General features: G+C 51.7%; 1 protein-coding gene across 1 annotated transcript; it reads right to left on the reverse strand.

Annotated features, from left to right (window-relative positions):
- Positions 1-2624: 2624 nt before the first annotated feature.
- SPDYE4 (speedy/RINGO cell cycle regulator family member E4) lies at positions 2625-8705 on the reverse strand. The gene is made up of 7 exons (XM_045819124.1): positions 8597-8705; positions 7734-7967; positions 6984-7042; positions 6495-6580; positions 4724-4895; positions 4477-4551; positions 2625-2729 (listed from the first exon to the last, which is right to left on the reverse strand). The coding sequence occupies exons 1-7, from the start codon at positions 8703-8705 to the stop codon at positions 2625-2627; spliced, it is 840 nt and encodes a 279-aa protein (XP_045675080.1).
- Between the last annotated feature and the right edge of the window lie 6852 nt (positions 8706-15557).

The following is a 15557-nucleotide window of genomic DNA, read 5'->3' on the forward strand; positions in this document are numbered from 1 at the left end:
CCCGTCTCTTCTTCACTTACTGGCTGGAATACTTTTCTAAAGAAAAGCGTCCTCACTCTACTTGGACCTGCGGTTCATATGAGAAGATGATTTCCCAAACCCTGAGTGGCAGGGTTTGGCGTCTGCCTCGTGTTGTGGTTGTGGTTGTGGTCAGCTCACTGGTTTAAGTGAATGGTCAGCATTCTGGTGCCTCGACGTCGTTCCTCTTACTGATGACCAAGTGGGTCCACCTTTGGGTCGCTTCACATTAGTTTCTGAGTCCTTCTGAAACTCTCCCTATACATTAACATTAACAGCATTCTCTTTTATTCAACATCTATTTTTTAAAGAACTTCAAATTGACAGAACAGTTACTGGGACCTCGAGAAGAACTCCACGCTCCTTTCGCACAGACGCCGTGTGGAGACGACTGTCCGCCCAGACGCTGAACTCTGGTGTCCCCTCGACTGAAGGACTGTAATGTCGCTGATGCATGAGGTTCCCGGAGCACCGGTCCTGTCCTTGGCTTGAGAGCGTAAGTCTTCGAGTCAGTGACCACAGATGACTCTGATCAATAAGGGAAAGGGGTGTATCAGGCTCCCTTGTCAGTGACACATTTCACTGAAATGTTAGTCAGTGAAGGGAGTTCTGTGATAACACGTAACATTAGCCTGGGACACCTTCCTTCCAGCTCATTGGCAAAAAGAACCGCCCACCCGGCACACAGCCATGTTTTCTCCTTGGCTTCCCCTCACTCAGTTGCTCACGTGTCCTGAGCTGCCCCCGTGTCCTAAATGTGTGCACCTCCTGTGCTATTCCGATGGCCCGTGAGCACCCCATTATTTCCCTGCCCACTTCTCCAGCTTCTACTGTCTCCCCTGCCACAGCTGCGGCCTGAAATGTTTTTGCACCTGAAGCTGCATGCTTTCCCCGACCACCTGGGTTCCTATGGAGCTCCTGGCCATGCTCAGTGGGCTGCGGCGTGAACGCCGTGGCTGGCCCTTGACCCTGTTCCCACAGAGGGAGCTCCTGAGTCCCGGGAATTTCCTGAGCCACAGGAGTGTCTGCAAACTGTGCTGGCCTGTGGGGGAGCACCTGGGTTCTCACTGAGGAGGTGACTTGGGGCAGGGCTGGCCAGGCCAGAAAGACCAGCTCTGTGGTTAGAGGTCAGGGGTGGGTGAACACTCCTGTGTGCAGTGAGGGAGGCCCAGCCTGCGGCCATGGGGACTTGGTATCCGGTACTGTCCCCTCTCCCAGGCTGCTTTGCTGTCCTCTGTGACCCTCTATTCATGGTTTTGGCTCCCCTTTCTCTGCGCCCACCCCACTCACAGCTTGAGCTGATCCTCTTCTCTCTTTTTATTTTTCTCAGAATTTCTCCAACACCCTCATCTCTTCCCCATGGTGCCCACCTCACCGCAGGCTCTCATCCTCCGGCCACATGAAGCTGGTATGGGAGGCTGTGAGAAGGACCCCATTAGGATTCGAGGTCGTGAACAATGTGTGTGTTCTCTGGGGCCAGGGGGTCTGCGTTTCGCAGCCACTTCCAGGGAAGCACCTCTCGTTGAGTCACCTGGGCTCTGTTGTGAATTTCACGTCGTTGTCTGGGTGCCTGGGGGCCTTTCTCCTTCTCTCTGCCCTTCCCATTCTCCCACCTCAGTATCATGCCCTTCCTCCCCACTCTCAGACTCTGGCTGAGGCGAGAGGTCGGCCTCAACCTCTTGTGTTTCCTACCGATCTGGAAAACCTTTCAGGATCATTTATTCCTCAGAGTTAGGAAATTTGCTTGAGTAACATCAACCCCATTAGGCTGAACTATCCCCTGACAGTGAGCAGCTAGTCAAACTGGGACAAGCACACACGTCATGGAGGTGAGAATTTCACCTGTATTGTGTTTCCTCCAGAGATGCATTGCACTGTGCTCTTTAATGATCTGAAGTAACAGGCAAACATGTCAGCCGGGCAAGTTCAGAAATTACAACTGAATTCTCACAATTCAGTAATAGAGGCCATACAAGACATAAAAATTTATTTTGACAAGAGTGTGGGGGAACTACCCACCTAGCTCTAAAGTCATTGATACAACATAGCAGATAAAACCACTTAAACTCCTTCTGATAAGGTAAACAAAATTACGTTTACATATGTAAAACAGCTATCATAGTCACCCAAAGCCTCAGTAGGAACAGTATGTTTTCAAAACTTAGACTATTTAAAAACTATTTAACATAAGCCTATAAATTTTAAATACTAAATATATAAACATATAAATATTAAATATGAGAATACATATAATAATCCTATGGGAACATTTTCAAAATAAATAATAAAACTTGGCATACATTCAGCTATCACAATCTCATGGCTCTAGTTTGGCACTCCCGAGGATTTCCTTCTGCTGGGAGCCCCTAAACCCCACCTTCCCACGGCTCGAGACTGTTGCAACCGAGTGTTCGGAAAACGGGACCTCCAGCTTCCCCCTCAGGGGAGATGGGAATTAAACAGTCTGAAATTTGGGGTGTTGACTTAGAAAGGGGCAAAACCTGAAAAAACCCTGGTTTCAAGTGTCCTTAAACGGACTCCTAGAAGTGTTCCGAAGAGCAGGGTGTAATAACTCCCCAGCGCCTTCGGGAATACTCTGGGCTCTGCTAGATTATCTGCGCCGGAGGCTCCTCTTTCCTGTCCTCATGCCTGTCATTAGCGTCTGGATTGGCTTGCTGCTGAGAACTGGGATCTCCCGTGGGTGCAGAGACCTAGAAGTAAGAGGGAGAGAGAGAGAGACAGGACGTCACTCTTCAAAAAGGCAACTCTCCAGACAGAAAGATGATCTAAATTCCCAGTCAATTCCAAGCAGAGTTTAGACTAATTTATAAATCCAATTGTCTCCCTAATCTTCTATTTTCAATCTGTCTCACACTTTTGTTTTTCAAGTATGATTGTTGAAGTTTGATGACCCTGAGTCCAAAAATTGCTTCATATACCCAGTGACCTGCTTCCTAGGAAGTGATTCTGTTCAGGGAGCAGCCCACAGAGGGAGAGTCCTGCTTCGCCTTACTCACACCTCGGTCCAATTGAATGAAAATCTGTCTGAATGAAAATCTGAACTTGTAACCTCAGTAGAAACATCCCTGACATGTCAGCATCACAAACCGTGGGACCAGGGGCCTGCTCCCTAACGCTAACCCTGGATTCTAGTGTTTACCCATAACACCTGGTCTAAACTTGGCTAGTGCTACAGTCACAGTGCTTGTGTCCCCCCAAACTCATAACCCCTAGGGTGATGGTGGCTCAGCTGGTTGGAGCATCGACCCATACACTGAAAGGCTGTGGGTTTGATCCCTGGTCAGGGCACGTGCGTACCTAGGTTTTGGGTTGGATCCCTTCCCACATTGATGTTTCTCCCTCTCTCTTCCTTTCTCTCTCTCTAAAATCAATAAACATATCCTCAGGAGAGGATTTACAAAAAGAAGAAGTGGGTGCTTCAGGAGGTGATTAGGTCATGGGTGGAGCCCTTATGGGTGAGATTGTTGCCCTTATAGAAGACCCCAGAGCCATGCCTCGGCCCTCACACTGAGTGAGCACCCCGTGGGGAGTTGGCCGTGTGCAGCACAGAAGAGGATCCTCACCAGAACTCGACCTGATCTCAGACTTCCAGCCTCCAGAACTAGCAGAAGTCAGGGTCTGTTCTGTGTAAGCCATCATCTCTGGTCTTTTGTTATAGCAGCGAGAATGGTCCGAGATAGCTAGTTTGCAAGGTTGAAAGCAAACCTTTGCTTAATGCTCTGCCCAAAGCTGTAACTCTTAACGTGTGGGTCTTATGGGCCATGCCGGAGCTAGTCTTTCTCAACCTTTGCTCATTCTGACGAACTTCCTGGACCCTAAACCTGAGGGGAAAACCTGTACTTGTGCAAAAGGGGAGATTGTGAGCCAAGGGAAATTTAGAGCACACCTGTGATGTGGCCACCAGCAATTTGAGAGTAAATTTGGATGAGAATAGAGCTAGTCATGATTTGTCTTTTATTGTTGGATGTAGAGACGGTTCCATCTCATATCCCATGTTACGTGTTTACTTGGTTGTAGGTAAGTTGCTATAGTTGGTATTCCCGAGGGATGATAGGCCATTGAATTAACAACAGGAAGTCAAAACACAATATAGGGAAAAATTTGGAAACATTCAGTTTTCATGAAACTCAGCATTCTAACAAGGTGTCATTTGGACCCAGTTGCTTTGATGAAATGATTCCAGCTGAATCTCGAGGCCCAGCACCGACACATCCCATGGAGGAGCCTGGGTGTGGTTTGTCAACTGGCGGCTGGGAGCTGAGTCGGTGCCTGGCCGAGTGCCTGGCGGGTGTACTTCACAGTGTGTGCAGGGTGATGGTGAGGGGTGGGGTGGGTGAGCGAGGGTGCAGCAGTTAAATGTCTGGGATTTCCTGAAGGGACAACCAGTCTTTCCGTCTGGACCTGTGCAGACACAGCCCTGCCTTCCTGCACACCTACCTCAGGCTCCTTGATTTCAGGGAGGAGACTGCGGTCCCGCCTCCACACCCACAGGTCAGGATCAAAGGCGTGAATCTGGAGAGACAAACAGCCCCTGAGGAGATGAGGACTCTCTGGACAGACCCCATTGCTCCCCTTGCCGAGCCGCCAAATCTCTCTCATCCTCCCATGTGGACTGCGATCCCCCACGATCCCTTCTCTCCCAGGCTGCCCACCCCCCTCTGCCAGAACCCCACAGCCCACTCACCTCTTCGCACTCTTCCTTGGTGACCCACGCCCTGTAGCCCATGGAGCGGAAGAACTGAAATCGCAGTTTGTGGAACAAGGGACGCCGGGCACAGTTGCTGTCCCCATAGAGGAAGGAAAAGATGGCCTCTTTAGGGGCATGGTAATTCTCTTCCATGTCCAGAGCCAGGTAGCTGAGGAGAGCCATCAAGATGTTAGTCGGGAGCTGGACAGGAAGGACCCCTACCTGAGGTCCACTTCCCAGAAAGGACACAGACTGGATCAGCTTCACACAGGACCCACAGGAGCCCTATCCAGTGTCACAGAGCGCCACCCTGCCATCAGGAAGTCCCTGCAGAGCTGGGACCTGAACGGCACCTCCCATACCGGAACCTCATGTTTCTGGGCACTTGAGATGCACTTAATAAGGTTTCATAGAATGAATGATGGAATGCTCTGTCTCATAGTCAAGTGCAAAACCGATGACCTCAGAGACTCAATATAACTTAAATTTTGCAACATGGAAAGAACTGTCCTGAGTGTTTTAGGGAACCATTGATGTTTTGACAAGACTGCCTTCGACACTGGTCTAGTCTGATGGGATTAAAGAAGGAGAAATGGAGATGAGAAATAACTGTAATCCAAAATACCACATTGTGATAGAATTTTAATGGAAGTGTTACTTGGCTACAGAAGTCAGGGGGTCTGAAGATTCTGGTGTTTGAGTTAGTTTTCAGAAGAAATCATTTCTTTTATTTACATATGTGTAAAAAATACCAGGACCTAAAACACAATATAAAATCAGGGAAGGGCAGCGAAATGAAGATTGCCGTGTCAGGGTGAGGAGTGAGTGTGATGGAGGTCACAGAGAGAGTTGGTGTCTAACTGGGAACTCTGGCTTTGGTTGAGAGCAAAGTTAGCCAATGACACTGTTGGGAGCAGGGTGGTAAAGAGGTTAGACCTGTGTTTTAGAAGTATATTCAGAGAGACTTGTAAGAAACATCCCTAGGGGGCGTGGTTTTTTCTGCTCACCTGAGGTCATGTTTATTGATTTTGGAGAGAGGGAGAGAGAGAAACTGATGTGAGAGAGGAACATGGATCGATTGCCTCCTGCAGGTGCCCTGACCAGGATTGAACCTGTAACATTTTGGTGTGCTGGACGGCACTCCAAACAGCTAAGCAAGCTGCCCAGGGCTCTGGGGAGCCTTTCACAACAGATCTGTGTTATTTAAAGAGGGCCTAGATCGAGGAGAAACACCACCACATTTGGGAGTGTTATGGGGGGGAGGGTAGGGGAGAGAAAAATTAGAAATGGTCAGTCTCGAGCCTGTTCATTCAGGGGAAGAGTCGAGTCAGTTCTTTTTTTTTAAAGATTTTATTTATTTATTTTTAGAGAGGGAAGGGAGAGAGAGAGAGAGAAACATCAATGTGTGGTTGCTGGGGGTCATGGCCTGCAGCCCAGGCATATACCCTGACTGGGAATCGAACCTGCGACACTTTGGTTCGCAGCCCGCTGTGCTCAATCCACTGAGCTATGCCAGCCAGGGCAGGAGTCAGTTCTTTATGAGGCTTTTATGTGTTCTTTTTCTTTGTTCCATTTTTCAACTGGCGTTAGGGTTGCTGGCTTTGACAAAGAACAGTATAACAAACCCTCTACTACAGTCCTATCATGGCTATACACAGAGTACACAGCAGAAATGGTTGGAAGAACAGAAGACAGGTCGGAGGGCCGCTCTCTCCCCGCACTCCCCAGAAGATGAACGCTGACCGATGGGCTTCAGCACGGTACTCACAGGGCCAGGAAGAAGTGAATCCTCTGGTACTGCCAGCAGAAGAGGCCCGCGCGGCTGAAGTACGCGATGACCATGGCTAGCAGGTACTGGTGGAAAGGGGAAGAACATGCCAGAGGACTCACGTGGTGAAAGGGGAAGAACACTGGAACAAGGGAACGGCTGGTGCTCCCAGGACGGCGAGGGCTGAGGGTTTTAGGGCCTCAGTGTAGGACAGCTGGCATTACCGGGGTCTCTGATAAGCTGGAGCAAGGGGGAGTCCCCAAGAGCTGAGAGAACAGGGGACTTGATGTGCCAGCAACCACAGGGAGAAGGCTTGGGCTCAGATCCTAGAGAAGCAAGGCCAGAGGCAGGGCTGCCGTCCACACTGCAAGAAACGCCTGGGTCCCCGAAGGGAAGTGGTGACGAGGCATCTGGTTGGACTGGGAACTGTGGGCTCAGGAAGCCCCCGCAATGCCCCGCAATCAAAGGTAGAGCAGGAATACCTCTTACCTTGTCTGTGAGCCTCAGGCTTCTGTCCCACTCCAGGAACCCTTTCACGACAGGGTCCTCTGTGAAGAGAGGGCAGGTGTTAGCTTGGCCACAGGAACAGGGTTGCCGGGGGTGCATTGCGGGGCAAAGAGGAGAACCGTGCCCCTCTTGGGGAAGGCTCAGTTGTGGCCAAGGCTGAGGCTGACAGTAAGAGGGACAGGGGAGACTGTTTCCTGGGCAAGGAAGCAGTGGTGACACCACCCCCACCCCCCAGGGTGGGGGGACCAGGTGACAGGTAGGGTGGCAGCAGCATATCTGCATCACTCGGATCTTAAATAATCAGTGCTGCCCCCTCATCACACATGAGTGTGCCCCTGGCGCTGCCCTAGCAGTCGGTCGTTTTCTCCATGGCAGCACATCAGGGTGCAGCGGCGGCCTCATGATGCCCCCTTGCACGGGTGCAGGTGTTTGGAGTCAAAAGGCCAGTCGGAGCTAAGGAGTCTCAGAGGCACAGTTGAAACCAGGCCTCGTAACCCCACGTGCAAGCCTTTTCGAGTCCAGCCTAACCCTGGATCACTTCTAAGTGTCCCCGATGGGTGACCCATCGGGAGTCCTCCCAGGACAGAGAGTGCACCCGCTGGCAGGGGGTTCTTTTCTGTTGGGGAAGTACAGGTATACTGAAGTGTTTTTGTTTTTGTTTTGTTTTTGTTTTTTTTTGTGTGTGTGTTTTTTTTTAAGGATTGGAGGCTGCGCTCCAGGGTGTCTTCTTACTGAGCAGCCTGGCGAAGGCCTCGTGGTGTTCCGGCAGCACCGTGGACCTGCGCTGCTTCTTCAGCCTCATTCTCAGGCCGCACATCGTCTCTACGACCCACGTGTTGTCAGGCCTGGGGGCAGTCTCCGCCTCTGACTCCTCCCCTGCTGTCTCCTCCGTGGACCACTTCCTCTTCCTCTTCCGCTTACAGCCACCTGTACTTGGGGGCCGGGGGCTGGAATCCACGCAGGGGGCTGAGTAAAGAACCCAGGGGTACGAGATACGGCTTTTTTGCCTTTGGAATTCAGTTACTGCACCCCACCCACCCACTCCACCACACCCTCTCCACCCCACTGATCCACTCTACCAAGCCCTCTCCACCCCACTGATCCACTCCACCACGCCCTCTCCACCCCACCCACCCACTCCACCACGTCCACCCCCACCCCCACCCATCCCCTCCTCAAACAAACCCCTCCACTCTCTCCAGTCTCCTGGGCTAGGGGCCTCCTCCCCAGCCGTCTCTTCACCGTTCCCCTGTGCTGATGTCCGCCCCCCTCCACATCCACCTGGCCATTGTTCTGCATCTCCGTCCTGAAAACTCCTCCTTGTTACAGGCCATTTGTCCCATGGAAGGGGAACGAAAGGAGCCCTCGTGGTGCCCCCCCTTCCTTCTCTCACCTTTGATTCTCTTCCCTAACCCTCTTTCCTTGCCTCCTAGGCTTTCCTGTCGCAGGGATCTCCTTGTCCCCAGCCCCTGTGGTCTCCTCCAATCCCTGGCTTTCTGAACCCCCCTTTCTTTCACACACACCCTCCTCACCCTCCTCACACCTCCCTCCTGAACCGGCACCCCTGTCAAATCCCTCTGCCCCTGTTTCCTCACCTGATGGCCTTGGGTTGACCTGAATTACTGTCACCTCCAGGGGATACCTCGAGGTGCTCGGCTGGGGGCTCAGGTTGTCAGACTGGAGACTCTGTTCATGGCTGGCCATGATTTCTCTCAAACTCTCTTCTTTCAGGAAATCTGGGTGGTCACAGGACTGGAGAGGAGAGGCTGTTGTCCACCCTCGCTGCCGAGCGCCACGGAGTTTGATCCTTCCAATCAGGAAGGTCGGAAGCCTCTGAGGTCATCGGTCATTCCAGCCTGGCAACCAGTTTGAAAGATTCAAACACATATGTGTAACTGCCGTATAAGTAACTGCCATATAAGTAACTGCCATACATACATGTTAACTGCCACGTGTGTGCTTCTCCTGGGGATCGGGGGAAAACAATGTCTTCTGCTACTGACCCAACAACCTCGGACCGGCCTCCAGAACCGTCCTCAAGTGTCAGCATCACTCTTTCCCAGCAGACACTCTGTTTTCTCCATTCTGAACGTGAAGTACGCTGGGACGTGCTCTTTGCCACTCCTAGTTCAGAGTGTCACCTGGCGAGAGAGGGAGGTGACAAGGGCGTTTAGGGAAAGCAGAAATGCTAAGGTCTTGCAAGAGTGGGATAAATGTATAAACAATTTCCTGGGTACATGGACTCATCAGTGTAACAAGTTACTTTAAAACGCTGGAGTTTGGTGCCCTGACCCCGGAGAGGATCAGTTGGTTGAGCGTCGGCCCTCAAGGTGAAAGTTCGCTGGTTTGATGCCTCGGTCAGCACATGCCTGGGTTGCAGGCCGGTCCTCGGCTGGGGACCTGTGAGACTGATCGCTGTTTCTCTCACACATCCATGTTTCTCTCCCTCCCTTCCCCTCTCTTCCCCTCTCTCCAGAAAGAAATAAATAGAAATCAGGGGGAAAATCAATTTGGAGTGGTACAACCACTTCGGAAAACAAGGACGAAACAGCAAACATGGAATTGGGCAAAGCTCGACGTTCGCAGACACGGCGTTCAGGATTCCGCAGCGGGGGCACGCATCCTCTGCCCTCAGGCAGCTCTCGCTCCAAGAGACACTGTGAGAACCTGAAGTCCTGGACAACTGTACGCACGCTCGTATCCTTCAGAGGGTGTCTACAATTTCTGGGAGTCTACAGATCTCCCACAGCCAGCCCCCCAAATCCAATTAAGAAATTCTAGTGCACATACCACAGCTTTCAGCCTGTGTATCACTTGTGGGCCAGAAATTTCACTACCACTCAGGGATCCTATGGATGAAGCGTCAGACGCACAGAAAGGCTAAGTGGCAAGATCTGTGATTCAGGACGGAACAGGATGTTCTCTGTGAAGGTGGGGGGTGCAGGTGCAGAAAGTGACTAACCGTCTTGGTGTCCTGCAGGATCAGGGGGACGATTTTTCTGGATCGCCTGTCAGTCTCTTACCCCTGCTATTCACCCGGGCAATTAAACTTTTCCTTCCTTCCTCCCTTTCTCCCTCCCTTCCTCCCTTTCTCCCTCCCTTCCTCCCTTTCTCCCTCCCTTCCTCCCTCCCTTCCTCCCTTCCTCCCCACCCCCCACCCCCCCTTAAACAACAGTGTGTGAGAGATATGTCCTTTAGTGGCTCCTGGCACGCCCCCAACTGAGGACCCCGCCCGCAGTCCAGGCATGTGCCCCAACTGGGAATCGAACTGGTGACCCTCTTTGGTTCACAGACCGCACTCAACCACTGAGCCACACCAGCCTGGGCCTTCCTTTCTTTCTTAACATGGTGAAATAATGTAACAAATTTACCATTTTAACTACGTTAAAGGTTAATTTCAGTGGCAATGAACACATGCAGGTTGCTGGGCCACAGTCAGCACCGGCCATCTCCAGAACTGTTTCCTCCTCCCAAACGGAGACTCTGCACCCGATAAATACGAACTCTTCATCCATCCCCTCCAGGTCCTGGGAACCACCTTTCAACTTTCTGTCCCCAGGAGTTTGCCTACTGTAGGTGTTTGTACAGTTCTTTCAGGCTTAGTCAGTCAGCATATGGTGTTCAAGGTTCATCCGTGTTGTACCCTGTGTCAGAACTTCCTTCTTTTGACAGGGCAAATAAGAGCCATTACATAAACCATATTGTGTTTACCCACCCATCTGCCAGTGGACACTTGGGTTGTTCCCACCTTTGCCTGTGAGTCTTGCTTTTGATCCATCATTTGAACTTGGATGAGACAGTCAGGATGTACCCAAACTTTTATTTTTTATTTGGGTCACACGTGTTTCTAATCAGCCCATGCCAACCGTGAGTGAGGTCAAATCGGTCCATCCAGAAGACAGCATGGCAGATCCTCGACAAGAGAAAAGTAGAACCATTGTGTGATGTAGCCATCCCAGCTCTGGGCATTTATCCACAGGGCATGAAAACAGGACCCTGAAGCGAGATCAGCACCCCCACGTTTGTGGCAGCATTCTGCACAGCAGCCAAGCCCCAAGCCTCCCAACGGATGCATGCACACAGAGGACGTGATGTGTATATACAAAACGAAATGTTCCTCAAATATAAGAATGAAGGAAAACCTGCCAATTGCGATGATACGGATGGGACTTGAGAGGATTATGTTAGGTGAAATAAGCCAGGTAGAGAAACATAATCCTCCTCCCCCTTCTATCAGTCTGTGTATTTCTGTTGCTTGTGATCCGTTCACTGTGATGTCTAGCAAATGTCTCTTCTTACAGAGTACGGCGTTTGTGAGAACTTGCAGAAGCTGGAGATCATGGGTGTCTCTTGTCGAGACGTCTATGTGAAACGTAAGTTAACCTAATATCATCCGTCATTAACTTCGTCCCAAGAGCAGACACCATGAGTATCAACGATGGATCATAAATTAATTTGACCCAAACCCAGTTTCATTCTCAGATACCGAGAATGTCTGAATTTTAATGTTGAAACTGACATTGTAAAGACAGCAGTGGTGCCAGCAGCACTCCCTGAGCGCCCCAGGTTCCCTGGCCCCGCCTGCCTTCCCAGCTGGCCTTTCTCAGCGCCCTGTGCAGGGTCCCTGAAGGCTCCAGGTGATGCCCAGGTCCCCCAGGAGCAACCCGGTGGGGTGTGGCAGGGACTGTTAGCACCCAGGACTGGGGATCAGAACAGAGTAAGAAAGACACGGTGACCCCATTCTCTTTGGCCTAAAGTTGACCTGCTGACCTCTCTGAGAAGGACCTTACCTGTTCCTCTTAAACCCATCTGAGGAGACTTTGGTTTGTGCATTCTTTAGCACCTGCTACCCAGTTCTGCACTGAAAGCAGACCAGGGGACGTCTTCCTACCATGTACCTCACCCAGGATCTGAGGGCCGTGCTTCTCCACAGACACCTGTGTGGTGGGCGAGGGGAGGGGCGCGGGCAGGGGGCTTCACCGTGCGTGGGCCAGGCCGAGGTCTGTGCGCTGAAGCGCTGCAAGCGTTCTTCCAGGTCCGGGGGCTGGTGGGTGTCCCTCTCTGTTCTGTCTTTCCGTGGGTCTGCTCCTGTCAGAGTCCCCTTCTGAGGGGCCCTCCTCACGTGGCTGCGCCACCAGCACAGGCAGAGGGCAGCGTTTCTGCGGAGTGGCCGATCTGCGTGGGGGTGGGGTGTGGGGGGCGGTGTTCAGTCCCTGTATCTGGGCCACGCTCATCTTCTCATCCCATCAGAGACTCTGCACACGAGGACCCCACGGCCATTTGGGGTGCTGGACTGGCTAGTGTTTCTGGGTTAGAATTTGCTCACCCTTGGGGCACTTCCTGTCAAAGGTCTCCAAGTTCTTCATGGGCCTTCCTCTTCCATCGTGATTCTTGGTGGCTCAGCCGTGCCCTCCGAGCTGTTGCCCCTCCCTCCTGCCTCAGGGAGCCTTGGAGAGGCTGTTGTGGGGACCCCCTGTGCCCTGCCTCATTTCTGCCCAGTTCTGCCAACTGCTTGCGCCCCTCCCTCCTGTGGGCCTGGGGCTTCACCTTGCCCTCAGGCACAGCCCTTATCTGCCTCCTGCACTGCTGTCCCAGCCCTGGGCTCCACTGCAAGGCTGCCCTGCTCAGGACCTCCCTCTGCTCCTTCCCCTGCGTGTCAGGACTTTCGTTTCTTCTCTTGCCTCTGCTTCCCATCCCACCGACCCAGGAAGACATGCGTCTCCTCGAGGAAGTGAGTCAGGAGACCCGAGTGGTCATATCTCCTGGAAATGTACCCTCCCTGCCCTCTCGTCTCACTGGTGAGAACAATGCCTCTGTGGTTCCCGCCAAGCCCAGAGTTTCAGAGGCAGGTGGGTGGGTGCTGGGTTTATATCCCCTCCCCCCTTTATCCTGTGGGAGCCCACACTGTCTGGGCGGTACCCTCCATCCCTCCGTCACGGGCCCAGAGCTCAGTGTCTTCACCCTCATGGGGGCCATGCAGCCTTGCTGTGGGCGTTGGGGGTCAGAGTCAGAACCAAACTCTCGCTGCCATGGTCTCTGTGTGCATACACTCAAGAAAGGTGTCATGGCCCTTGGGGATGGCCAGCTGGCTTTTATGACTATCTAATGTGACAAGTTCTTATCTTGGATAACTGCTTTTTGAGTTTTCTGAGGCTGTTGGATAGCATTCTCCTAACGCAGCACGAAGACTGTTCTCTCTTTAAGAGTTGTGAGCACTCAAAGTAGAGACCTGGAGGGAGGCAGGTGCTCACATGTCCTGGGCACTACAGGCTGTGACAGCCAGAGGACAGCCTATGTGGTAAATGAGGCCCCCATAGCTCTGGGTAGGGGGGTTGGCCGGGCCCTCTGGCAGCTGTCCTATAAAGGGGACCTCTGGGCACAGGTGAGCAGGCAGGTGGCGTTTGTACACGCAGACCCAGGGAAAAGCCCCGAGATGGAAACATTGACCTCTGTACGTCAGGGCTGGTAACACACTGAAGAGAGAGGCCAGCCACTGCAGTCTAGTAATTAACGGGGTTTACTGGGGGGAACTTAGGTAGGAGGCATGTCTGGGGCAGCTGCAGGATGAAGTGGATCCCCTCCCCAGTGGACAGGCACCAAAGAGTTACACAGGGAAGAGGGGTGCTAGCCCCAGGAACCAGTATGTGAATGCTGTCAGGTATGGGAAACTACATGCTCAGCCTGGTCAGGACAACCACCTGCAAGGATTACGTCCTGCTCTGTGACAGGGAAAGAGATTGTCTGAGAAGCTGCTGACTTGCCCGAGGTGTCTGGTCTGTTGGTGGGATTGCGAAGAGGACCCCCGCTCCCAGGGCCCATGTTGTGCCTGCTGAAATACAGTAAATCAAGGCAGGTTTCTTAGGATGGATCCTTTGAGCAGTACACTGAAATTTGTACAAATAAGTTTTGGGATGCTTTTCAGACCCCTTTCTTTTTATGTATTATTTAATTTTTTTAATTTTAAAAGATTTTATTTATTTATTTTTAGAGAGAGGATAAGGGAGAGAGAGAAACATCAATATGTGGTTGCCTCTTGTGTGTCCCCTACTGGGGACCTAGCCCACAACCCAGGCCTGTGCCCTGACTGGGACTCGAACTGGTGACCCTTTGGGTCACAGGCCCGCACTCAATCCACTGAGCCACACCAGTCAGGGCATGTACAAATAATTTACTTAGCCATGCTTGAGTGTATCCCTTTACTCAAAGCATCCTTGGGACTTTCTGATCATAAATTGTTAAAAGAGTAAGAAAATAGGTGACTTTAACAAAATTCCTTTTTTCATCTTATGCTTGATTATGGAGGACTGTTTCAATGGGCTTTGATACTTATTCACTAATGAGAAATGTATCCACTCAGCCATCCCAGAATCCCGTGGGAGTTACAGACATACTGGTGGTGCTGCCTCATCGTTCCCCCAGTCACTTCTGAAGGTTTGGAGGGACAGTCTCCCGCAGGTGCCTTTCATGGAACTTTCTGGTGAGTTCTTAAGTGGGACGAGCACTTCCTTGGCAGGCCAGATCACTCATAACCTCATCGCCTCCATTTTCCTCCCCCAGGTATGCCTCCACTGTTACAGCCCTCCATGTTTTTCCAACAACAGCAGAAAATGAATACATTTCTGGTTAGTTTTTCTCATTATGCAGTTATTCCCTAGTTTGTTTTAGAGAATACCTTGGGTGTGTCTAGTTCGAACTTTAAAATGGGAAAATGGAACCAGATAAAACTTGTGCCCAGACAAAGCGCAGAGCCGCAGGCCAGCGCCACGCATTTCTGCTGCGTTTGCATGCACGGGCAGCCCAGCCCCTTACAGCTCTTCCAGTCCGTGCACTGGTGTGCCTCCTGCTCTTCGCACGCGTCGGAAAATGTCAGGTACCATCCCTTACTCGACTTACATCGACCAGCTGAAACACTTTTGTTTTCTCATGGGTTCTAAAGGTTTTGTTGACTGCAATTGTGACAAGCCTTCCTAACTGACAATTCCTAAGCCATTGCCACCGGTGCCTTGTGCCTCTTGTAAGCGAGGGCGTACTGCCCAGGGGGCACTCAGTGCATAGAATTTTGCTGGTGACTGAAACACCGATGCCCCATAGACATCATGTACTGTTCTTGCTGCTAGATCCAGGCGTGAGATGAGGACCATTTGGAGGAATGGCCATCTCATTCTTCAGACAACCGTCCTCAGATATCTCTGATCGCCTGTCAGGGTTGCACAGCAGCCTGTGTGGTGACGTCTCCGGCGAAGACTCCTTATCCCATCCATGTTTTACCCTGTAGCCTGTGCCTTGGTCTTGTCCCTGCCCCTCCGTGGAGTGCGGCCCGGTGTAGGTCCCCAGAGACCTAGCATGCAGACCAGTGGAGGGCGGCCAGTTCTAGCCTCGGGCCAGCACCGCCTTGCCCGTCTCAGTCTCCGCTGTTGGTTCCTGTGACAGATCTTTCCTCAGATGTGATTTTAAGAGAGAATTTTGTTTTCCTTAAGAAGCTTTGATTTTCCTTGTAGGAGGTAATGTACAGAAATAATTGTGGCAGATCATGGAACCCTCTCGGCCAATACACGG

This window comes from Phyllostomus hastatus, unplaced genomic scaffold (genome assembly GCF_019186645.2).
Source record: "Phyllostomus hastatus isolate PE091 unplaced genomic scaffold, TTU_PhHast_1.1 phas_scaffold_345, whole genome shotgun sequence".
Lineage (NCBI taxonomy): Eukaryota > Metazoa > Chordata > Mammalia > Chiroptera > Phyllostomidae > Phyllostomus > Phyllostomus hastatus.